The 25,249-nt window shown below is 35.8% G+C and overlaps 1 protein-coding gene across 1 annotated transcript in view; it reads right to left on the bottom strand.

Moving 5' to 3' along the window:
- Positions 1–224: 224 nt before the first annotated feature.
- PCLO (piccolo presynaptic cytomatrix protein) overlaps positions 225–25,249 on the bottom strand; it is a 421,831-nt gene continuing 396,806 nt past the window's right edge. The window contains 3 exon segments of the mRNA XM_030307861.1: positions 225–3,120; positions 5,232–5,377; positions 5,797–5,931. Coding sequence (XP_030163721.1) covers positions 2,980–3,120; positions 5,232–5,377; positions 5,797–5,931 — 422 coding nt within the window. The 3' untranslated portion in view covers positions 225–2,979.

Consider the following 25,249-nt stretch of genomic DNA (forward strand, 5'->3'; position numbering starts at 1 on the left):
TTAAACCAAGAAGCAACTCCAGTCTCTGACGATTCGATGAAATTGTGGGAAAAATTAAGATGCTTTTCAAAATATAGGTGTTGTACTTGGACTGATCACATATTATTTAGAAATTACAAACTTTGTCATCAGTCGGATAAAAAAAAAAGCTGATTCCAAAAAATAAAATAAAATAAAAAGTGGAAAATCATGTGCTGTGAGATATACAAAAAAGTAAAAAACACCAGGAGCCCTATTTGCAATTAAAAAAGAAATCATTTTGTTGTAAGAAGGGTAATCAACATCATTCAGAAGAAATGCATTTGTTCAAGGATCAGTGTTGCATAGAATAATTCCAGCACAACTTAGGATTTTGGTCAGTGGCAAACTTGGCACACTTTGGCAGGATCTTATGCTCTCTGAAGGGGGATGCTGGTGCACAAAAAGCCATGTCATTAGCTCTCTTGATTGACCTGGCCCCGTCAGTCACTAGTTCCTCGGAACAAAGGGGCACCTGTAATGCAAAGACTCCTACTCTTTCAGGTCAAATAGCTACCAAGGGATGATCTTTGTTTTTGGTGGCACCTCATTTGTATTATTCTAAAATAAATTTGCAACTGGAATGAAGTAAAACTTACTGCTCCTACAACCTCCCCTGCATACCTCTGGGTGTGAGTGGCTGCAGAAGAGGACCTAGCGTGAGCTAGAGTGTCCTTTTAAGGGCAAAGAGCAGAACCTTTTTGTGTCAGAAAGAGATCTTCCTGAATCCTTCTCTTCCCCAATTATGAATGATGATTATAAGCTCCCTAAAGTGCTAACTTCTGCCGGCGATATCCATAGCAACCATCAGCAGATCTAGCTGTCTCTAAAAATAAAATCCTAGCAATATTGAATCTTCAGCAATCCCCTCCCCTGCGTGCTCGTTTTAAAGCAGTATCAATTGGTAAATGACACTGCGATATCAGGGAGGGGAGGGGAAAAAAATACAGGGAAGAAAAGTGACTGTTAGCTTTCTTAGACTGGGGAAGAGTGAATTTCTATTTCTTTATGAATATAATAAAGATAGCCTGGCATTTATTAGAAATTGTTTTCTTTTTAATGTTTTACATTAAATCAATTCCTCTCAAATTTCAAGTATGTTTTTCTTTAAAAAATGAGAAAATTCAACATCCAACCAGTATATTTGGGGATGATTTCTCTAAACCCGTGGAAATCCCACCTTTGAATAAAGAAGCAGCTTTTAAAACTCAGAACAGTCTGAGAACCAATTTATTTTGGGGTAGGATAAGGTTAGTAGGTTCATTTCATTTATAATAACTCGATTTGCAAATCATTTTGATTTAATTCTTCACCTTTTTGCAGGTTCAACACCAGGTTATATTTTAAAGAAAAAAATAGTTTTGGAGCTAATATACTACTTTTATCCAAGTCAATGCTGACCATTGGTATGGAGGATGTTTTTGCGTATAAAATTTGAGAAATAAAGAGCTGCATAACAATTATTCCTCACTTATATCTATAAAACTGTATCTGGAAATGTGCTTTCTTTTTTCTCACAGTTCACTTGGTTTGATCATCCCCACATCCCATTAGGACAGCTAAGAATATGTAATTATATTTATCCTACAAATAAGAAACCTGGGGAAAAGTGACTTGAAGGGACATGTGCAAGGTGACACAGTCAGTGGCAGGACCAAGACAGAAGCTGGGCTTTTAATCTCAGCTCAGTGTATTTCCTGTTGGTTGATGGAGAAGAGGATGCTTCATTTTAATGACTTAGGCATTGGTTCTTTTATTCTGCATTATTAAAATAGCTCGTTATATTTTACTCTCAATATACTGTTGACTTTTCACATATTTTCCCAGTATTGATAAGCTTGATCACTGCGATGTTGTCACCAAAGGAGGAAAATGGAACACTAGAGAGAACTTAAGTTTGGTGTCATTGTACAATCAGTTAATGCGCTAAGGGAAAAAAAAGCATTATGGAAGAACAGGAAATGACACCAATTAAAGAATCGATGTCACAGATTAATATGATGTGTTTTCCAGAGGAAGAATTTATCCTCCTTCAATACATCACTCAAGAGAAAGGAAATACGTGGAATGACACATTTATTTGCACTTGCACAAAGAACAACTTTTCATGCTTCCTAGAACATACCATTTTAGTCTATGTTCTTTGGTATGTTGAAAATGTAATGGTAAGTTATGGAGATTTTGATGTTTTCAACCAAGGTTCCAATATTTTTGTGGGGCAACATTCATTGTTAGCCAATCATGGCTTTATTTCTAAATAAACATAGGTCCATTTCTACTTAGTATTATCTTCACTCTACATTATTTCAAATTATACAAATGTGCTTTTACAACATGAATTCCAAAGTCGGTGTTGTTCACGCTTGTAACATTTAGACATAGAGAAAAACTAAAAGCCATCATTTCCCCATCTCCAGTACCTTTTCCGTATGAACACAACCACCTCCCTCTTAGTCTTGAACACATCCTGTAGTTGAGTCCTGTGTTGGAATCTAAACACAGTAAGTTGTAGGAGAAAATAAGGTGAAGAAGAAAGATTTGTAGACGTCCGAAAATTGTGATTTGTTACGTCAGTTCTTTCCTTTCAACCAAGATTCTTTTGCATAAAGAATAAACTCTGCATTAGAAACCATATTAATAGTTGAGCATTTGCCTTTAGCTATAGGGCAACTCTGCTCAAAATCACCATTAATCTGCATTAAGTAACCAAGATAGCTCTCACTGTTTGTCTTGACAGCTACACACAATCCTTTTTTTTTTTTTTTTTGGTCCCTAAAACAGGAACTTCTTCATCTGAGTTTTTTACTGTGTTCCACAACAAAACATTTACAAGACTTTGTTTTTGCGTGCCGTTCCTCCTTTCACGTTTACCCCCCAAAACGTGAATAGAATAGTATCCAACTGTCGTCTTGATTTGAGATCATTTAGAACAGTTTCCATACCCTGAGCAGACACATTTCTTCAATGGGTTTGAGTAGGACTGACCAAAAGTTTGTGCCAGTTGACTATTCTTTTTCTCAGATCCACTTTGTCAAGCCAGATACAGGCTTCGCCAATCAAGGTCTTTTTCATAAACTTCCCTCCATTAGAGAAAAGTAAAATCTAGAAAAAAGAGCCAAAGTTATATACACTTGCATACATTTTTCAACCTTTTTAAAAGGACATTTGATCATCAAAGAAGTAACACAGACAGGAAAGGGTAAGAGGAAGTAGCAGCTATACTTGTAAGATAACTAATCCTCAAGATATCCTCAAAAGATGTGCATAGTATTAATTAATTCACACCAGCACTTCCCAAAGGAAAAGCCACATCCAGGAAGATATGAGAATTTTAGATAAGACATTTATTAACAGCTCATTCTGACTAGGTTTATGCTTAATTGAATAGAAAATTTCTCAGAAGAACTTGCTAGGTACATTTTCTAGTAGTTTATGAAATATGCACCAACATACAAAATTGTTTGAGTGCTGAGCAAATGAATAAGAGCTCACAAGGCAGAGGAACTACAACAGTAATTTTATTTAGCATTTAATTTACTGGTGGTTTTACTACAGTGTGTACTTCTGAAGTGATTTCTTGTCATATGTAGAACTTATATTAGTTGAAATGCCATAGGATCTCACACTCAAGACAGTTTTTTTTTTTTTCTTCCAGAGATGAGTTGAAGAAAGGTAGAGAGCGTCAGTGTTAACCATTAATCCTTGACAGTTCTCTTTTCAGAATCTCCTTTAGAGAATTCATCTTTATTCTTGGCTAAAACTTTACTTTTATGTTTCTGACTTCAAAATATACATTTATGATTATTTCTTCTGGGCCCTGGTTTTGGGATTGTATACGACATTGTATATCTTCACCTGCATCCTGCTTTCTTATTACATTTATCACATTTCAGACAAATGTGTAATCTTTCTCCCTCGTAGTCCTGTCTCTAACTACTTAATCTCTGTAGAAGACACATTTGCTCACACAGACTTCAGAGCATCTTTTGCTCTTTTAAAATTTCTTTCCACTGTAATACCTTTTAATACCCTCAATGCAGCTTTAACTTTGTAATATTTCTTATATGTGTCTCTAGTGTGCCCTTCAGGGCCAGTACCACGGTCTTACTCTTCCCATATTTTTTTATCTCTTTCCTCCCACCTCGGTTTCCCTCTTTCGTTCCTTGTTCCTACATCTAATGAAGACATACTACGTACAAACACTGTATTATGTTGTAGAACAAAGAGCAATGAAAGCCAGGCCTTGCCCTAGAGGAGCAGAGTGGGAAAGCAGTGACCAGTAGGGATATAAATGATTATGCAGCACAGATTAGGATTGGTAACCTAGTAAGATTAGCAAAATACTGTGCGAATGAGGCATGATGAATTGCATAGAGGGCAGAGTTCATCCTGAAAGACTTGGGAATAGTGAGATGGGTGGAGAGGGATGAAGAAGACAATATTGAAGGGAAGAAAAATATGAGCAAACCGTTGGAGGCTTAACCTGATTTGAAAAGATTGTGGTGTGGCTGGAGTATAGAGTGTGTTGTAAAGAATACAAAGAGATGAAATTAAACCAACACTCTTAGAGTTCACGTGAGAGGACTATGGATGAGTCAGGATGTAGATGAATCACTGAAGGCTTTGATGTAACCTGCCGGCCAGTGTTTCTGTCTGTCTGTCTGTCTACCTACCTACCTGCCTATTCTTAATTCAAGTATACTTAACATTCATTATATTAGTTTCAGGTGTACAACATAAGGATTCAGCAATGCTATACGCTGCTCAGTGCTCATCACAGTAAGTACACTCTCAATTGCCTTCACTATTTCACTCACCCCCAGGGCCCTCTTACCCAGTGTTTTTAAAAGATGCCTCTGCCAGCAGTGCGATGAAGTGAATTAAGAGGGGAAGACATTGATGGCAACGAGGCCAGCTACACTGCTAAAATGATCCGAGTAATAAAGATGAAAACTCAAAGAGGATTAGTGGCTGTGAGCATGGAAATAAATCTATATAAAATAAACTGAGTAAGCAGAATAGAGAAGATTTGGTAGCTAACTGGATGGGTGAGTGAGCTGCAGACTTCTTAAAGGCCCCTGGAAAGAAACCCCTAAGACTGAATTAACTTGTAAAACGTCACACACGATATGATCGGTATACACATATTAAATAATTGAATGGAAAATAAATACTGTACACACAAAAAGAATAACTGCATGGTATACAGTTACCTGAAGAGAATGCCCAGCAGGACTGAGGCTGAATCTAAAAGTTTCATTGAATGAAGGCTCTCTATCATGTCTGCAAACTCTCGTTTTTTTCTTGATCACTTTCTTCTGGGTAGAGATGTTCATCACATATATTTTTACATATAAATCTGAAAAGAAGAATTCAGCTTGTAAAATGTCCATTACTCATACAATTTTCTATTGAAAGAATTATAATTGTACACTGGGAGTTATCCTACATTTTAAACAAAGCCAGCAGAACGTGCTCAATTTGTTTCAGACAACATAAAATGATTAAAAGACACACCAATTTTCTTAGCAATTTGAATGTGTTTTCCCGTTGTATGATAAACACATTACTCTGTTTCTGTGTTGAGAAAAATTATCTAAAAATTAGTAGAATATCAACGTGTTCTATATAAGAGAGGTTAATCCTTATTTCACATTTTTTTTTCAGATATACTCGGCATACAGCCCCAATTTTACTTTGAATTTTCCAGATTATTTAGGACATATTCCTACAGAACTCTAGATATTTTATATTTCTCATTATCATAAAATTAGATACCTGGTAAGTGATCAGGAGACTTAAATTTGTAGGTGATATTTCTGCATTGGAGAATCTCAACTATCAGTTGTTCACCATCTGTCTTCATTTCCTTCTTCAGTGCAATCTTGATTTCTCCCATTACCTGAGTTTTGACTGGAAAAAGTTAAGAAAAATGGTAAGGAATAGGAAATGAAATCTATTGAATGTTTCATTCAATAATTCATGCATACATTCATTTACTGAGTGTTTATCAAGCGCTGAACACTTTATTGTATCCTGTGGATACACAGATGAATAAAACACAGTCCAAGCCCTTAAGGAGTGACAGATTTCATGGGGAGACCAATAAATTCCACACTTACAACAAAGTGTGCTAAGTATGATGACAGGCTAGTAAAAAGGGAGGTATGGAGGAAATGCAAGTAGGTGTTACTCAGCTGTAGATTATTAGGCCAAAAGAGGAAAAAGATGAGACTATAATAAGACACACATACATAAAATCAATAGAATCCAGGGGCACGTGGGTGGCTCATTCAGTTAAGGGTCTGACTTTAGGTTTTGGCTCAGGTCATGGTCACAACATTTCATGGGTTCCGTGGGTTCAAGACCTGCATGGGGCTCTTGCTGACAGCTGGGAGTCTGCTTCAGATTCTCTCTCTCCCTTTCTCTCTATGCCCTTACCCCACTCATGTTGTCTCTCTCTCTCTCAAAATAAATAAATAACTTGAAAAATTTTTTTAAATAATAGAATTCTAATATAATTTATAGGAAATAAATCATATGAAATAAAAGAAGTTGTTTGCTAACAATTGCTCGTTACAAGACTTTCTCAAGAACACTTACTACCAAAACTAAATGTCATTGTATGTTATTTATACTTTCTTCCTATTTCTTTTATGGAAGACATAGCTAAGAAGAATTCATGTAGTGACGACATTACACAAAGGAAAATACAATGCGTGGTTTAAATGAATCCAATGTATTTCTTTCAAGTGTTATCTGGGATCCTTGTATTACTGAAGAAGCCATTCATGATCACTCATGATTCTTTAATGATTCACCCTTTCTTCTGTCAATTCATACATTCATCCACTTATTTAGTCACTGACAAGTACTTTATTTCCCACGCTACCCTATGATAAACACTCTGTTAGGAAGAATGGAGCCAAACATGCATGCTTATTGGTTTTATGATTTTTTCCACCTGTTGGGAAGAAAGTGTTAATGGATTGTTTTCATCAATAAGTACATAATTAGAAAAAAACCCAACAAAGTTTATAAAATATGAGAGCATGATTCCAAGACAGCCTGAGGAAGTACTGCTTGAGCTGAAACCAGGACAAGAAAGAATTAACCAGCTGAAATGGATTAAGAACATTCTACAGAGAAGGAACTGTGTGTTCACAAAAGGGAACATCATGGGACTGAGGAACTAAATAAATGTCCTTATGGTTATGACATATTGTTAATTGGCGCCTTGTTAAGAATTTGGTTTTTATCTTTAGAACAATAGGAACCTATTGAAGGTTTTTTAAGTTTGGATGTAGATCACTTGTTCTCAAACATCTTGGTTTCACACATCGTTATAGTCTTAAAAATAAAATGGGAGTTCCTTAGGGTGCCTGGGTAGCTCAGTCGGTTAAGCGTACAACTGTGGCTCAGGTCATGGTCTCATTGCTTGCGAGTTCAAGCCGCATGTGGGGCTCTGTGCTGATGCTCAGAGACCAGAGCCTGCTTGAAATTCTGTGTCTCCCTCTCTCTCTGCCCCTCCCCCACTCACGCACTCACGCTCTCTTTCTCTCTCTCAAAAATAAAATAAAAACATTAAAAAAAATTTAAATGGGAGTTCCTCAAAGAACCATTGTATGTATTACAGCTATCAATATTCAAAATTTTAAATTTCTAATCAAAATGCAAAACTGGATATTTAAAAATATTTATTAATTCACTTAAAATGATAATATACTTACAATATTTTAATGGAAAATCACCATATTTCCCAAAATAAAAAATACATAGTGAGGAATGCTGTTTCACATTTTTTTCAAATTTCATTACTGTTTTGCTTAATAAAGGAAAGCTGGATTCCCATGCCTGTTTCTATATTACATCCAACTCAATAAGTTGTTTTAGTTGAAATATATGAAGAAAGTCCACTCTCATACAAATAGTTGGAAAAGGGAGGAATATTTTAATATCCTCTTTAGATAATGTCAATCTTTGATGCTACATTAAAACTTGACAAGTGGTAATTTCTTAAATAAGACAAGGGATAATTTCTGAAATCATATCAAGGAACTTTCCGAACTGTTACTTTAAAATACACCAGTCTATCTTGCATTTTGAATGGATCTTTTAGCTATGCCTGATTTGATAACCTCATATTGTTCATTTTGGAAAACACTGGTTCACTGAGCTATGAAGGTCTTGTTGACACATTTCATAAAATATTTGAAGTACACATGTTAATATCATCACCAATATCATGAAGAAGTTCTTTGAAATTGAGAAACTTCCAAGTTCAGGAATGCAGATGCAAGTTTTCCAAAGTTCTATTTTTTATTTAAAAGCTGAATTTTATAATTGACGACTACTGTCACTTGTTTTTCTTAAAGTGACAAGCTCATTTTGTAAATTTTTCAGAATAAGTGGCATATGTCTATGAGTTATTCTTTCTAGTAGAAATTACATTGCAGGGGCGCCTGGGTGGTGCAGTCGGTTAAGCGTCCGACTTCAGCCAGGTCACGATCTTGCGGTCCGTGAGTTCGAGCCCCGCGTCAGGCTCTGGGCTGATGGCTCAGAGCCTGGAGCCTGTTTCTGATTCTGTGTCTCCCTCTCTCTCTGCCCCTCCCCCGTTCATGCTCTGTCTCTCTCTGTCCCAAAAATAAATAAACGTTGAAAAAAAAAAAAAAAAGAAATTACATTGCATATTTAAAAGGGCTAGTTGAGCTTGCAATGCAAAAAAAAAAAAATGCACAGACTTCCTCAAGTCAATGGTCATAATTAGACATGCAGCACAAATGCTTTAGACGTATTTCCCATGTGATCACACAGATTTAGAAAGACATGCACTTTCTAATACATAATTTTAGTATATTAAGTTATAATATTTTGGTATATTTAAAAATAATTTTGACCTCATGGATACACTTGAATAAAGTACAGAATACAGAACATAGTTGAGTCAACTTTGAGAGGAAATTAGAGTAACAAAAGCATTTGTGCAAAATTGTACAAATACTGGATTGTAGTCATTCAATCCTTTTGATTGAATTTTGTCATATTTTGGGGATATGCTGTTTTAATTTTTTTCTTTCCTGGATCAATTATTTGATCGAGTTAATTTACATTTTTGTCCAGATGTATGCAGACATGTAGAAAAATATCTATGAATACCAATAACTAAGACGCAAAAATACAGAAAATCATCCTCTATACTGAAACATAAATCTTCTAGATATAGTTACATCATAATAATTTAGCAACCAATGACTATCGATACCTCAGAGTAGTTAGATGTTGGCTTTGCCCTCAAGAAACTCAAGAAAATAAGACTCAAGGCAAGGGTTTTATATACAGCTGGAATGTCTTTTGAGTGTCAAGCCTACAGTTTTAAGCATAAAATAACTCAAGAATTCTACACAAAGATTGATTCTCTGAGAAATACAAGGGGGATGCATTTCGTTAAACCAAAGAGAAAACTAGAGAAACTTCAGTGTAATCAATGACGGTGAGTATTTAATGTATTTAATTATGGGGCTAAGGATAAAGCAGGACTGAGGGCACAGGTGCGTGGAAGAACAGCATTTGTTATGTATTCCAAGAGTAGTAAGAATACAACAAAAAATGGATGGATGGGGAAGGAGAAAATGCAGAAAGTGAAATGAGACTATTGATTTTTGTATAGGCGATAGGTAGGTAACAAAGGGTACAATTAAAAATTGACAAACCACATAGTAAGTGTTGAGGTAAGAAGAGCAAGAATTATAAATGGTGTATATAAAAAGAAAATCATTAAATATATGAATCCTTAATTACAGAAGAAATTTTTACAAATCAAAGACACCAAATGGAAGAAGAAATACAACAAATATACACAACAATTATAAAACAAAATGCAGAGTTGCAAACACATCTACCATATCAGTAAATACAAACAGGTTTAGCTAGCCTTTTTAATTTAATTTATTTTTTATTTATTCATTTTTTTTTTATTTTAGAGAGAGAGAGAGAGTGCACGAGTGGGGGACAGGGGCAGAGGGCAAAAGAAACAGAATCCCAAGCAGCCTTCACACCCAGCGTGGAGCCCAATGCTGGACTGAATCCTAGGACCCTGGGATCAGATCTGAGCTGAAATCAAGAGTCACACATTCAATCGATTGAGCCACCCAGGCGCCCCTAGCTACCCTATTTTTAAAATGACTTTCAGACTGGCTCATAAAGCAAAGCTTACCTTTATGTTAAAATGTAGTTTTGTTTCTAACAGTCAAAAATACATAAATTATAAGCATGTCAGGTATATGGAAACAATAAGAGAGTAGGGGCTGAACTCTTATTATCAGACAATAAGTTTTATAAAATGAAACTACAAACATTAATCACACACAAAAAGGCATCAATTAAATAATTCTTGGGGGAATGGCAAAATATAATGAGAAAATACAAAAGTTCTGAAAAATAATGATAATGGAAATACCATAAGTATCAGAATCTAAGAAAGTTACAGTAATGATGAGAGGAAAATCAATAGTCTTAAATGCCTCTATCATTTAAAGCATTTATAAAAAACACATATGCATTAATATTCTATCAAAAATCTTAATACAAGTGATTTAAACTTCCAACTCTAAAAGTTAGAAAAAGAACAAAGTGAAACAAAAGAAACTACAAAGAAGGGAAGAATAGAGATATACACTAAAATTAAAGAGATAAAGAATAGAAAAATAGATGAAATTAATGAATCAAAATTCTGATACTCTGAATAGTATCAACAAAACAAAAAACAATAGTGAATTTACTCAGTGATGTGTGGTCTCTTAACATTCTTATTCAGAAATCACCTCTGGCTTCTTAACCATGACACTACTCTTTTCTCGGTGACTTGCTATAAACATTTACGGTCATGAATATACCCTAATACTATCAGGTCATATTCTGTTTACACATTCATGACAGATAGAAACTGAAAACATCATCTAATATATTTCTTCGAACTTCCAAGCGAGCATCCAATTCTGGTTACTTAACCATTTTAAGGAAGCATAAATAAGCCCATTCAAATCATTCTGTTTTATATTAAAAAAAAAAAAACTTCACAGGCAAGTAATTTTCAATATAAAAATGAGAAAATGGGACAGATCTTAGAAATTCTTTTCTTTAATATCTAGAGAAATTAAGTGAAAAAAAGTAAAATTAGAAAAAGTGTTAACAAGTAGTAACTGAACAAGGAATAGGCTACAGTCTCCCGCTGGCAACCCCCAAAAAAGTTCCGTGTAGGAATGGAAAGGGGGATTCCTGAGAGTTTCGGTGCGATCGGGAAAAATGGCCAAGGCTCCCCATTTCCGGGAGCTCCAAGATGAAGCAGGTGAAAGACTCAAAGCAGAGACTATCTTCCCCTGGAAATAAGACATATCTTGGCTTGCTACAGTGAATGCTGGCCAAAAAACATTTAATGAAATTTCAAGAGAGAGAGCAAAATCTCGCCAAGCAGGCCAGCAAATCTATATGTAAAACAGCTCTATTTCTTTCCTCCAAAGCCGTACAGAAGTGGAAAGAACACCGTCTCAAACCCACACCTGGAATGGAGGGGGAAAAAGAGGATTAAACCAAGGTAAGGAGGGATTCCAGGAAAACTCACTCCTACTACTCGAAGCCAATAAAAGCTGTGGACAGAACTGATCACACTAACAAGCGGGATGGAATAAAATAGGACAAATCTTCTGGGACAAATTCACTTTTATAGGTCATATTCCTCTTTTGCAGCCCTTAAAACCCTACGTGCTAAGAACGTGATATTTGTTCTTTCCCACCTTCTTCCATGGGGAAAAAAAGGGGGAATTAAGCTTGCTAATTACAGTTCTCAAGTCATCACGTTGCCTGTTTCTTTCTTGGAAGGTTAAATTCACATGCTTCACAGTGTGGTACTTGTGAAGTTCTTGATAATTTTCTCCTGTTCGAAGACTGTTCCAGCTTGCTCTTTAATGTTTCTATTAAAGGAAGAAAGGGACATGCCTGCTGAGATTGTGTTAATTGTGAGTCACCACTGTCAATCATGTCTGCCCTTTCCTAGGTTCAGAGTGCCTCTGTCACCTGGAGCAGACGGTGGATGGTGACAGAAACCTCTTAGTCCAGGTCTACTGTCTCCACAAGGGGGCAGCTCCAGATCTAACATCGATCCTGCTCTGGAGAAGATATTTATCCTGCAGTAGGATACATAACCACAATTTAAGAATAGAAAGAAGGGGGGGAAAGAATAGAAAGAAGAGGAAGGGATGAAGGGATGTTGAGGGGAATTTCAAAAATGAGGTGACAAAAGATGCCGATTATAGCGCGAAAGTACAAATGTTCCCCTTTTAAAACTATTAATGAATTACAAACACCATGAATAAAATTGAATAAGACAGAAATCAGTATTATTGACATAGAGGGAAGAAAGGATGATATAGAAAGGAAAATGGAAGATAAAGAAGGTAGAGAACAATGATAGGTATGTCAAACTGAGAAATATGATCCAATATAACTGATTTTCCAGAAAAAGTAAGTTTAAGAGTTTAGAAAATAGCATCTATTTAAAATATACAGGTATTGGGGCGCCTGGGTGGCGCAGTCGGTTAAGCGGCCGACTTCAGCCAGGTCACGATCTCGCGGTCCGTGAGTTCGAGCCCCGCGTCAGGCTCTGGGCTGATGGCTCGGAGCCTGGAGCCTGTTTCCGATTCTGTGTCTCCCTCTCTCTCTGCCCCTCCCCCGTTCATGCTCTGTCTCTCTCTGTCCCAAAAATAAATAAAAAAAAAAAAAAGACGTTGAAGAAAAAAAAAATTAAAAAAAAAAAATATATACAGGTATTTATCTGAAGTAACAGAAGGGTAAATCTGTGGATCAAAAGAACATCCTGTATTCCTGGAAATACTGATTACTTGATACATTGATATATCCCATTTAAACTACTTCAAGGATATAGAAAACATTTTTAATTTTTTTTTCAACATTTATTTATTTTTTGGGACAGAGAGAGACAGAGCATGAATGGGGGAGGGGCAGAGAGAGAGAGAGAGACACAGAATCGGAAACAGGCTCCAGGCTCTGAGCCATCAGCCCAGAGCCTGACGCGGGGCTTGAACTCACGGACCGCAAGATCGTGACCTGGCTGAAGTCGGACGCTTAACCGACTGCGCCACCCAGGCGTCCCTAGAAAACATTTTTAAAGGAGACAAGGGAAAAAATAAGTCCCCTGAAAGAGGACATTCGTGTATAAAAAAAAATAAAAATAGCCTTGTGAAAATATTTAAAAGGCTGTGGCAGAAGATATAGAGGATATAGTAATGGAGGAAGAAAGAAGAAAGAAAGAAAGAAAGAAAGAAAGAAAGAAAGAAAGAAAGAAAGAAGAAAGAAAGAAAGAAAGAAAAGGAAAAGAGGGAGGAAGGAAGGAAGGAGGGGTGCCTGGGTGACTCAGTCGATTGAGCATCTGACTTCCATTCATGTCATGATCTCGTGGTTTGTGAGTTCAAGCCCTGCATGGGGTTCTGTTCTGACAGCTCAGAGCCTGGAGCCTGTTTCCGATTCTGTGTGTGTCTCTCTCTGCTCCTCCCCCATTTGTGCTCTCTCTCTCTCTCAAAAATAAATAAACACTTTATTATTTTTTATATGAAATTTATTGTCAAATTGGTTTCCATACAACACCCAGTGCTCATCCCAACAAATAAACACTTTAAAAAAATTAAAAAGAAAGGAAAAAAGGAAGGAAGGAAGGAAGAAGGAAAGAAGGGTGGGAGGGAGGAAGGAAGGAAGAGGGAGGAAGGAGGGAAGAAAAAAGGTTACAGATGAAATTGAGGAGGAAAAGTAGAAGTAAGTGGAAGAGTGCTAATTTCCTTTAGGCAGACTTAAAATTGAAAATTGAAATATAGTACTAAAAATCATAATTGCTGGGGTTCCGGGTTGGCTCAGTCAGTTAAGCACCTGACTCTTGCTTTTGATTCAGGTCATGATCTCACTGGTCATGAGGTCAAGCCTAATGTGAGGCTCTGAACTTGGCTGTGGAGCCTACTTAGGATTCTCTTTCTCCCTCTCCCTATGCCTCTCCCCAGCTCGCGCTCTCCACACTCAAAATCATAATAGCTCAACATTGTAATATTTTCAATTTTGTTTCTTAAACTTAGTGAGAGCATTTATGAATGAATATGGCTAAAATATTTATTGAAATTAGACAATTCCTTTGTTTTTACCATGATATATTCTCTTCATTAAATTAAAAAACACTATAATCATGGCCATGAATAATTTAATTGTTTTTAACAAAACTGTGTGCGTCCCTCTATCTCTTTAGCTAAAGTGCTCCAACTAAGTATAACTGTCAAATTGACTTATTTTTGTCTCCCACAGCTTTCTTTTTTCACACTCTGGTGCTTTATTCTCCATTAAAATATGCAGCGCTCTTCTCACTCCTTTTACTCAGAAAAAGTTTACATTTATACATATTTTATCTTTGAAAAACATGTGTGTGTCATATCTACGTGCACATATTTATACACATGCTATTTGTACACCTCCATCTGATTTATAGCTTAGAGAAGTGCACTTTAAGAAAACATTACCATTAACAGAACACGGTAATTATTTCACAAGAAATAAGGTTTGTATAATCTCCATTTTACAGGTGAGAAACTGGCGGCTTTGGTATTTGAAGTAACTTGCTAAATGGCTAAATGGCCCAGGTAGAACTTTAATCTAGATCTTCCGATTTTCAGTCCAGAGCTCTCTCTCTCTCATGAAAACCTTATATTTTCTTATGAATATTATTTTTGCACTGATTGTGAAGAGCACTGAGTAATGTATAGAATTGTGGAATCATTGCACTGTGCACCTGAAACCAATATAACACTATGTTAATTATACCTCTAAATAAATGAATAAATAAAATAATATCCTTTCAAATAAAAATTAAAAAAAAATATTTAATTAAACATTTTTTTTTAAATGTTAGAAAGCTTAGAAGTTAGAAAACAGGTTTCCCTGATACCCTGAGAGGAAACTATTTGGAAAACAGCAAGCAATTCTGGGTTGTTGATTTAGGGTTCTATTTGCCCATCTCACTGTTGGCATGATAGGCAGGTTTTTAGTCTCCACACTCAACTTAGGGCTTAAACTCATGACTCTGAAATCAGGAATCACATGCTCTACCGATTGAGCTGGCCAGGGACCCCACACTCCGGTTGTTGAAACCTATCCAGAAGTTATTGTCTGTATATACACATCACATCAATTATGCAGCTCATTTATATTAAACAACAAAATGGCAACCAATATTTCCTGAAATATTCATAATTGTATGAGATCCTATATGGGAATCATTTAAACTACAAAATAGTTTAAAAAGTGACCATGGATTGAGAAAATATTTTTTTAACATTATTCATATCTGAAATACTGAACTGCACATAGTGTAAGTTGAGGTTTACTCTTTCTCAGAATTCTAAGAAATCTATTGCAATCTGAGCAGCTTTTGCCCATGAGAGACCATTTTAGGCAACTTTTCTTTAGAGGCATTGTCTAATTAACTGAAAGCGAATAAAAAGAGGAAAAGGAAAGAAGGAAAAAATGTAAGGGGAAAGTTTGTGTAAAGAAAAAAGCATAGAGTGAATAAAATTCTCATCAACACTTAGGTTTCTTTGTGTCTGTAAATTTCCATTAGTAAATATTACTGGTACTGGCTAATGAAGTCGGAATTAGTGTTAAGTATGATGTATATTTAGCCCTGAGAGTCTATCACCTCATAATTTGTCACTTAGCTCCTATCACTCACTTCAAATCTAAGCAAAGTCTAATGTGGAATTAAGGGTGAAGTTTCAAAACCAGGAATTCTGGATGGCAGGCCAGTCATTAAATATCTAAGTTTATATTTCCTCATATAAGTGAAGGTATGTATTTCCTCATATATTCCCTCATATAAGTGAAGGTATGTAATGAGATTATTTAGGGACTATTTATAATATCTCTTTCAGCTTTATAGGTTGTGAACATTTTCTGACACTATCTAAATATTGTTTAGTCCTGGCCCTCCACTAAACATCTTCTATTCTAAATAATTTTCTCTGTTTACTCAGGATTCCTAAAGCCAGTCATTACAGAAAGCCTCACTAATATCCTAATACCTGTTAAGAGGTAAAATAATGATGTATTTCCCCTCATGTAGAATTTGCATTTTCTTTTCTTTCAATTGTTTCTAGTCTATCAGTTTCAGATCTAAACAATGATTTTTTTAATGCTAGCATAGTAAAGGCATATTGTTAGCACAATGCCAGAAATGGTAAGTATTCAATAAGCATTCATTCTTTTTATGTCTCAACATGAGATACAATGCAAGATCAGTTCTAGAAGAAACTGTTTACACCTAGCAAGCACATATGTACCATTAGGTCAGTTGCTCAATTTACTCAGAGTAAATAAACAAAACAAAACATCTCAAACTATTCATAGGAGTCAATAGTTTTAAAATAGAAATTTCTCAAAAAGAGAGAGTCCTTCTTCCACTTTGCTGAGCTTATTACAGAGAGGAAATAAGTTCACTCTACTTTGTTCTATTCACTTCTCTCTATAATTTCCAACCAGGTATATTAACCCTACCCTAGAGTCTATAATAATTTTACCTTCCATGCTGAAATTATATTTCTCTCTTCCAAAAGTTCAACGTGGCACTCAATAATCTGACTGTAGTACTCAATAATTATCTATAACTGGCACTTCTTTTTTTCTTTATACCATGTCCTTGAGTAGCCGGGAAAGATCCCCAATCTTTTACCAGGTTCTTTTACCAGGTCTGGTAATCTTACTTTTATTGAGTGTGATTTCCTGGCATATCATTGTTTTCCACAGCCTGCATTCAAGTCATTGATATGTCTTCATTGTAATTCTCAGAAACATATCCTTTGAGCAAAGGTTCTTAACTCTTCCCTCGTTATATGTAGGATTAAATAGAAGGAGTGAACAACGATAGGCTTTGAAGGTTTATCCTGGTAGTTTAATGTTTGAAAGGGGGAAGTAAAAATAGGACTAATTTATTTCATTTTATAATGTATTAAATTCTATTCCTATTACCTTCACTTTAAGATCTCATGAAATTGACTCCCAATAAATCAGCTTGCTCATACAATAAAAATGACATCATTCAGCTAGCTCCATTGCCTGACTACTTTTCTACCTCTGTATCTCACACACCACTGCAAATGCTTGGATCTAGCAGTTTCTACTAACACATACTATGATAAAGAATTAGAAAAAAGAATTAAAAAAATAATGTTTATTTATTTTTGAGAGAATGATAGGAGACACAGAATCTGAAGCAGGCTCCAGGCTCCGAGCTGTCAATACAGAGCTGGACTCGGGGCTCAAACTCACAAACTGTGAGATCATGACCTGAGCTGAAGTTGGACGCTTAACCTACTGAGCCACCCAGGAGCCCCAGAAAAGGAATTTCTGAGACAGGATTTATGAAACTTTTTGTGATCAGATATTAATAATGTCTTTACAGTGAAATTCAATGGATTTGGTTTTCAAGAAAAAAAAGATGAATCTTCATTCCAAATATATCTCAAGACATATAATTTTGTACTCAGTTTAAGTGTATACTAATATGTAGACAAGATAATATTATAATATTATGAATGATGAATACCAGTTAAATAATGTAAACTTGTCATGTTATCTCATTTTTCCTCAAACATGTGAAAAAGAAATATTACTAACTTCGCTTTAAAGAAAGGAGATTGTAAATTTTAGGTTGACAAATTAGCCAAAGTCACATAGCTAGATGTTTCTAGCAAGGAAACCCAACATTATTGCCAAAGCTGTGATAATCCATCATGTGAAAGTGTTCGTGTGCCAAACTCATGTGCATGCTTGTGAGCATTCGTGCGTTAGGGGAAGGGATTTTGGGATTGTGGGAGCTCAAGATTTATGGGGAAGTTGTACTGGAAAGATAAGGGACAGTCAAGAGAAGGTATAAATGCTTACCAATTTCCTTTCCAAAACCTTAATTTATGAACTAAATTTCTTGATTCATTACAGGTGGGGAGTTCAAACTTGGGCGGTAACAATAATGTATCCAATTTATTGAATAACTCTTGTGTTCCAGGCAGTCTATGTATTACTCGACTGCCTTTTAGTGCAAAGACTGTGCCTTATTTGCCCTTGCCTTTTTAGTCCATAGAAAAGGCACCTAGTATGTATTTTATGCTTGATGAATGAATTTATAAAATATCTCTAATCTTCACAGCAAACCTATGAGGTAGGTATATTTTCCACGAAGATCTGAAGAAAGAGATTTATCAAGTCTGACTCAGAGCCCACGTTCTCAGAGCCCTCTAAACTAAGCTGAAGCCACCAAATTGAGATACTTCGGTTGTTTGTTTTTTTTTTTTTTTTCTCTCAGACCTATGGTTTCATCCAAAATAAATGCTTTTATGTCAGCTTTTGAATTTCATTCTCTGTTTACGTAGATAACCAAACCTCTATTAGTCAAAGCTAGGCACTGACATTCTAATACATTTTCATGTCTCAGGGCTTAGTGGGGGCTGAGGGAGGAGGCATTTTGTTATGTTTTCATTAATTTTTTTTCCCCCACGGGAGAAGAGTTCTGTAAGCGTTCATTAAGTCCTTTATTTGAAATAACCCAGATTCAAGGAGATATTTTATACAATACAGCAGGCATTCTGGCCTAATATGATTTAAGAGTTCTGTGAAAGTAGGACAAGCCTGCACATTCTGTGTTCCATTACATAAAGAAATCCTTTCTTTCTGAGACAAAGCCAGAAAGAACATAATTTTAGGAGGAAAAAATAGATTTTTTCTGATTGATCTCCTTCAATGTTTCTGGCATTTTTTTTGTCCTTTTGGTACATGTTTCTTAGCATTTGTTTCACTGTGACTGAAAATAACCAGAGCTCTTTTTAAAAATTTTTAATTGAAAGCTTCCTATTATCTGGTATGAGACAAAAAAAAAAAAAAAAAAAAAAAAAAAAAAAAAAAAGAACTTATGTTATTAGAGAGGAAAAACTGAAAACTTAAATGGACACATTTAAAAATGTTTAGAGTTTTGAAATCACTCTATAAAAGCCTCAGGAAAACAAATCCCCAGAGGAGTGACGTAGGCGAGACGGTAGATGCAAGAAGAGGTTGGTGAAGTTCTCTCCCAGAGGAGAGTCAGGTTAAAGAACAGAAGCCTGGCTTCCTGAGTTCACAAGGCCTTGGCCAGACCTCCCATCTACATTGTAGACCAAAAAGATCAAGCTGTCTTGACCTTTGATTCCAGAGTAGGCAGGATGACCACACGGTGGGTCTATACATAGTCTCTGAATACAGGGAAACATTAGCATCATTGTATAATGAGTTTCGAAAATAAAACCAGATAAATGCATAATACTAGGGATGCCAGGAGCTCCTGTGAGGAAAAATAGTTTGTCTATGTAAGAGTGGAACTACCCAGTTACCCTAGAACAACTTCCAGCTTCTCTCACAGGGGTGGAAGGTGACCAGGCAGCCATGTAACCTCTGAATAAGCCTGCGAATAGCACCTGAGGTGTTAAATGAGGGTTAATGGATGATGGGAATCAAATGTTTAGGTTGGCCCACCAGGTTATTTATATCATCTCCCTGTTCCTAAATCAACTCTACCACCCTCAGCACACAGTAATCTTGATCGTCCTTTCAGTTTTAACTGACAGTTCAGGTTTTACTTTTGGTTTTTCATAGGACAGAGGAATATCCGATAAAAGCCTTCCTTGATCCTATTTTTTCCAGCTGTCGCTTCATCTCCTTTGTCCTTAACTGTCATGCCAGATAAAAGAACACTCTAGAATTCCACCTCAACTATTTATTCTCAGCCCACTTTTGCTAGATATTCTTTTATGTCTCTCTCCTCTTCATTAGTCTTACCTTGCTTTGCCCTGAGAAGAAGAACCCTTGAACTACATCACCTGGATTTCATCACCTTACACTTCCACTGGGGTTATAGCAATGAGTCCCGGGCAGTGTGATGGCAGGAGGACAGAGGCTGAGCTATTAATTGCCCATGACCCACTGTCATTTGCTGGCTTGTTTTACAGAGGCTGGTGCCTGGCTTCAAAGGCTATAGCTTCTGCCTGGAATCTCTTGTACCATGGCTGTCGCTCTTGTTGGGTTGGGGCAACAGCCTCTCTCCTCACGCCTCTTTAGCCTCAGGAGTGGGAGTGGCTTTTTGTTGGGGCCAATCTTTTAATGTTTCACCTTTCATTGGTGGTTCCCTTAACCTCCCCCACTTTGTATGTGGTCCTTTCATTAAATTCTTTAACTACTCCATTTGAATGTGTCAACTGCTTCCCCCTAGGACCTCATGACTCATCAATTATTACATATTTAGATCGTAATCCAGGGTTTTGTTGTTATTTATTTGTTGTTTTTATTTTCTTCTGTTCCTGAAACAGTCCTTTTGATTTGTGACGCCACTTTCTGTTCACATATATCCCTGGGTCTATCTCTATGCTTTGTATTCTATGCCACTGTCCCCTTCATCTTGGACAAATACCAAACTCTTTTTATCATCTGTCTTAATACCTTGCAGGGTAACTTCACTCTTGTGTCAGTCAGGATAGATTAGATTCTGTTGCAGTAACAAACACCACCAAAACTGAAAGTCACAACGCCTTAAGCTGATGGGACAGTCAGCAATCTCCCTCTTCACTGACTGTCATGTCTGTGAGAAAAGAGAACTTTCCAAGTCTCACACCAGCAATTAAATGCTCAGTCCAGAAACACATCATGACCAACTACCACTCATTAGCAAGCACTCATCAAAGGACCCACTGTGTCACAAGGAAGCCAGTCTGAGAATCAGAAAAATGGAAGTAACCACCGAGTAACACTAATCGACACCAAAGCTCTCTTTGCACCTGTTATTCAAAGTTGACATAGATGTTGGAGGTTCTCTGTTATTTCATATGTATGTTAGAATAAGTATACTGAGCTCCTTAAAAATGCTCAGCTGGTAATTTAATTGGAATTATATTAGATTTATATTTTGTTGCTTCACTAAGAAACATGGAATGATTCTACGTTTATCCAGAGTTTTTTAATGCCCTTTAATAGAGTCTTAAAGTTGCTTTTATTTTTCTGTATATATCTTAGTTATTTTTATAAGTTAACTCCAAGATATTATGATATTATGAATGTTTTGATATTATGTTGTATATACATACTTATTGGTGATCTAGAGTAATTCTTATTTGTTCTAACATCCATTGATTCTGTGAGATTTTTCTACATATATATGTAATTGAAACTGATCACAGAATTAAAGGTGATTTGTAATTCATTCTACTTTCTTTAATTTCTTTTTTTCTCACTTTTTTTTCCTATTCTGTTCCTTCTGCATCCTTAAGAATTGCTTTCAGCTACAAGAAACAGGAAAACTTACTTAGAATGATTAAACAAATGGGGATTTATTTTTCTAGTATAAAAGAAAACCAGATGGATATAGGTTTGCCATTACAGTAATGAGTTTAGGAATTTGGGTTCTTTACATATTCCTATTCTGTCATTTTTAGTATTCATATACATCATTTTTGCCTAAGAGTTGCAAGATGCATGCCGCATATCGAGGCATCACATCTACCTTTCAGACACAATAATAATAAGGGTCAGGGAGAAAGCAGTTTTACATCACAAGGTTCTTGCAAAGATTAAATAAGTCCAGCATATTTAAGCACTCAATAGGTTATTAACAGTTCTAACTTACTATAATGGAGATTGTCCCTTAACATCTAATTTTTGTAAATCCTGAGTCATTCTGGACCCTGAGTCCAGATAGTATAATGTACTGCATTTCTCTGGCAGGAATGTCACACTGATAGACACAGAGGGTGTGGTTTACAACTGAGTTATTTTAACAGTGCCTCCTGGAAATGGGCTGTGCACATCCTACATGTCTGTACATGGGCACTGACCTTAGGCTTCACTAGTGAATGAACCACTCAAGATGATTAATATTCTTAAAAAAAATTTTTTAATGTTTATTATTTATTTTTGAGAGAGAGATACAGAGTGCAAGCAGGGGAGGAGCAGAGAAGGAGGGAGACACAGAATCTGAAACAGGCTCCAGACTCTGAGCTGTCAGAACAGAACCCGATGCAGGGCTCGAACTCACGAACCACGAGATCATGACCTGAGCCGAAGTCAGATGCTTAACCGACTAAGCCACTAGGCACTCCAAGATGATTAATATTCTTGATAAATATAAAACACAATTACTATTAAAGTTAAAATTATTAAGTAGGAAATTTAGTAACCTATTTTAAAAGAACAGAAATTAGATTGTTTCTCTTATGGACTAGTTGCTACTGCTCTCCACGGCCTTTGAAAACCTGCTAACAAATTCCAGTGTTCCTGATCGATTAAAGTTAAGCCGCTTTCCAATAAAAAAAAAAAAAAAAAAAAAGAAATACTGCCATTTGAAACACTGTGGATGGAACTAGAATGTATTATGCTAGCCAAAATAAGTCAGTCAGAGAAAGATAAGCATCATATGATTTCACTCATATGTGGAATTTAAGAAACAAAACAGATGCACATAGGAGAAGGGAAGGAAAAATAAGATAAAAACAGAGAGGGAAGGAAACTGTAAGAGACTCTTAAATACAGAGAAAAAACTGAGTGTTGATGGGGGTAGGGGAAATGGGTGATGGGCATTGAGGAGGGCATTTGTTGGAATGAGCACTGGGTGTTGTATGTAAGTGATGAATCACTAAATTCTACTCCTCAAACCATTACTACACTCTATGGTAACTAACTAAGGATTTAAACAAAACAAAACAAAACAAGTTAAGCCTCTTTCCGATCAAAAAGAGGTATCATCTCTCCAACTGTTTCAACAGCAAAATAAAAGTCTCCGTATATTCTCTCTGTAGTCAGTGTATAATATGCTGAATAAGTAGTCGATATGTTATCTTTCTTTTAAGCCCACATATTATCTGCATTTTGCTCAAATGATGCAGATAGTATCTGATACAAAAAATGCTTGGCATTATCATCCCCAAATTTAGTAAATCAGACTTTCTTTAGTTTCTTTTTTAAGGAAAGTTGAAATTATAGGAAATGGATAAATTATAATATTCAGATCAGCTGAGGCATAATGAGAATATACTATTAGGAATTGCAAAGATTGGTATGTAACTTTAGCTCATAATGAAATAACCCTTGAAAATAGACTCAAATAAAAATATTTCAACATGAAATGGATTGACACAAATGAGTTTTCTGAAATAGAAGAGTAAATTATTTTTAAATAATCAGATTTCTAATAATAAACAAACATCAATAAATAGTTTAAAAATTAAAGAAAAAAGCTGTACTTTTGATAAGAAAGGCAATGACCTGATGGAGTGTTTTTTTAATTAAAACTTATCCAAATTAATTAGTAAATATTCTGCTTTTCAGATAAGGTGAAGACCATGCACCTAAACATTTTAATATATTAAATGAATCATCTTTGTTATGTTTTGATTTACTATTTTGTTTTAATATAAGAACTGCCATATGTAATTACACATGTAGTTATCACATGTAATCCATTCTCATTCCTCTTCCTACAAAAAAGCATCTTCTACACAATAATGTAATTTTAAAACTTTATGTTGTTTAACCACAGGGCCTGGCTATGTCAGTTCTAGTATATCCAAGATTGTAAACTATTACAGCGGTATATGCTTAGCCAGAAGGAGCTAAGAAGAAAAGAGGGTAGACTGTTGAATTTCTGGAAATAGTCCCCACGTAACACTTGAAAATGGTAAGTCAAATGAAGTATCCATTAATACTTGATGAACTTTGACAACTTTCTTTTCACATTGATATGAGGACTATAGAATATCAAAACACAGTTCAGAAATTTATTATAGCCCTCTGTTCTGTTTTTCATTCCAAGTAAAATTCTTCTACAGTGTCTGTATTAAAAGAAGTTACCATACTTATCATTATTATTCATATAATTTATAGTCTGTATCTATTTTTAAAAACTCTACTGTTTACATTTCCCATTTCCTTTCATATTTGTTAGGGTATTTTCTAGCATCTATGCAATGAGTGTGTGTGTGGGGGGGTGTGGGGGGGAGTTTCTGTGTATGTTGCCATTGCCCTGTCTGTTCTATTTAGGTTCATAGATTTCAATATATATTTGAAAGTGACTTATATGTAAGTATACACAGAAACATTCTAATATAAACTCTCATATTTTATGTTTCCAGCATCCCTTATCTTCTTCCACCACTACCTTGGGAATGTCTGCCCCCACATGCATGTGTCTGCTAGGTTGAAAACCATCATCCTCCATTTTCTTTGCCACAGTGACTGTTCAAGAGATGGGAATCTGTCCCACACAGGAAATATCAGAGTCCCTCACCAGGATGTTAGGAGATAGATTCTCTCTTTCCTTCAAGTCAAGGTCTTATAGCTTAATGTGCGGGGCACGTCTCTCCATAAAAACACTTTGTTCTGTAAGGAGCAGTCCTCCCCCAGGTGTCCATACAGCCCTCTCCATCATTTCCTTCAGTGTTCAAACCACCGTCACCTTCTCAAGAAAGCCTCCCCAGGCAACACTATTTCCAACTTTTTTTTTAACTGCAGGTGTGCAGAATTGAGTTGTTCACACTCCTCTGTTCACAGCACACAGCACTTACTTAGTTTTCTGTCTCTGTGAGGATCCTTGCATATTTGGTATTTGATTTTGGTTTTATTTTTTCTTTTCATGCTACTAACTTTTTTTTTTTTTTTTTAGTAGGCCTCACACCCAGCATGGAGCCAACACGGGACTTGAAATCATGACCCTGTGATCAAGACCTGAGCCGAGATAAAGACTCAGATGGTCAACTGACTGAGCCACCAAGGTGCTCCTCATGCGGCTAATTTCATCTCACCACCCCAAGTTGTCTATTTGCAATAATCCTTTCAATCCAACTTCCATATATTCACTGACATCAATGTTTATAAGATGGCAGAGCTGTAAAATATCTAGAATTGTTTTGTATTTATTTTTTGCTGAAGTAATATGGTACTATAAATCTCTTACTATTAATTTCTTTCCCATTCAAAGTTACGTTTTTGAAATGTATTGAATTTATGATATGAGATCTAGGTCATTTTTTTCTGATAGCCTTGTAGTATTCCTTTACCCACATATAATGAGCTTTATTTATCTATTCTTCCAGTAATAGACACATATATTGCCTCCAGATTTTTA

Source organism: Lynx canadensis, chromosome A2, assembly GCF_007474595.2.
Source record: "Lynx canadensis isolate LIC74 chromosome A2, mLynCan4.pri.v2, whole genome shotgun sequence".
In the NCBI taxonomy this organism is placed as follows: domain Eukaryota; kingdom Metazoa; phylum Chordata; class Mammalia; order Carnivora; family Felidae; genus Lynx; species Lynx canadensis.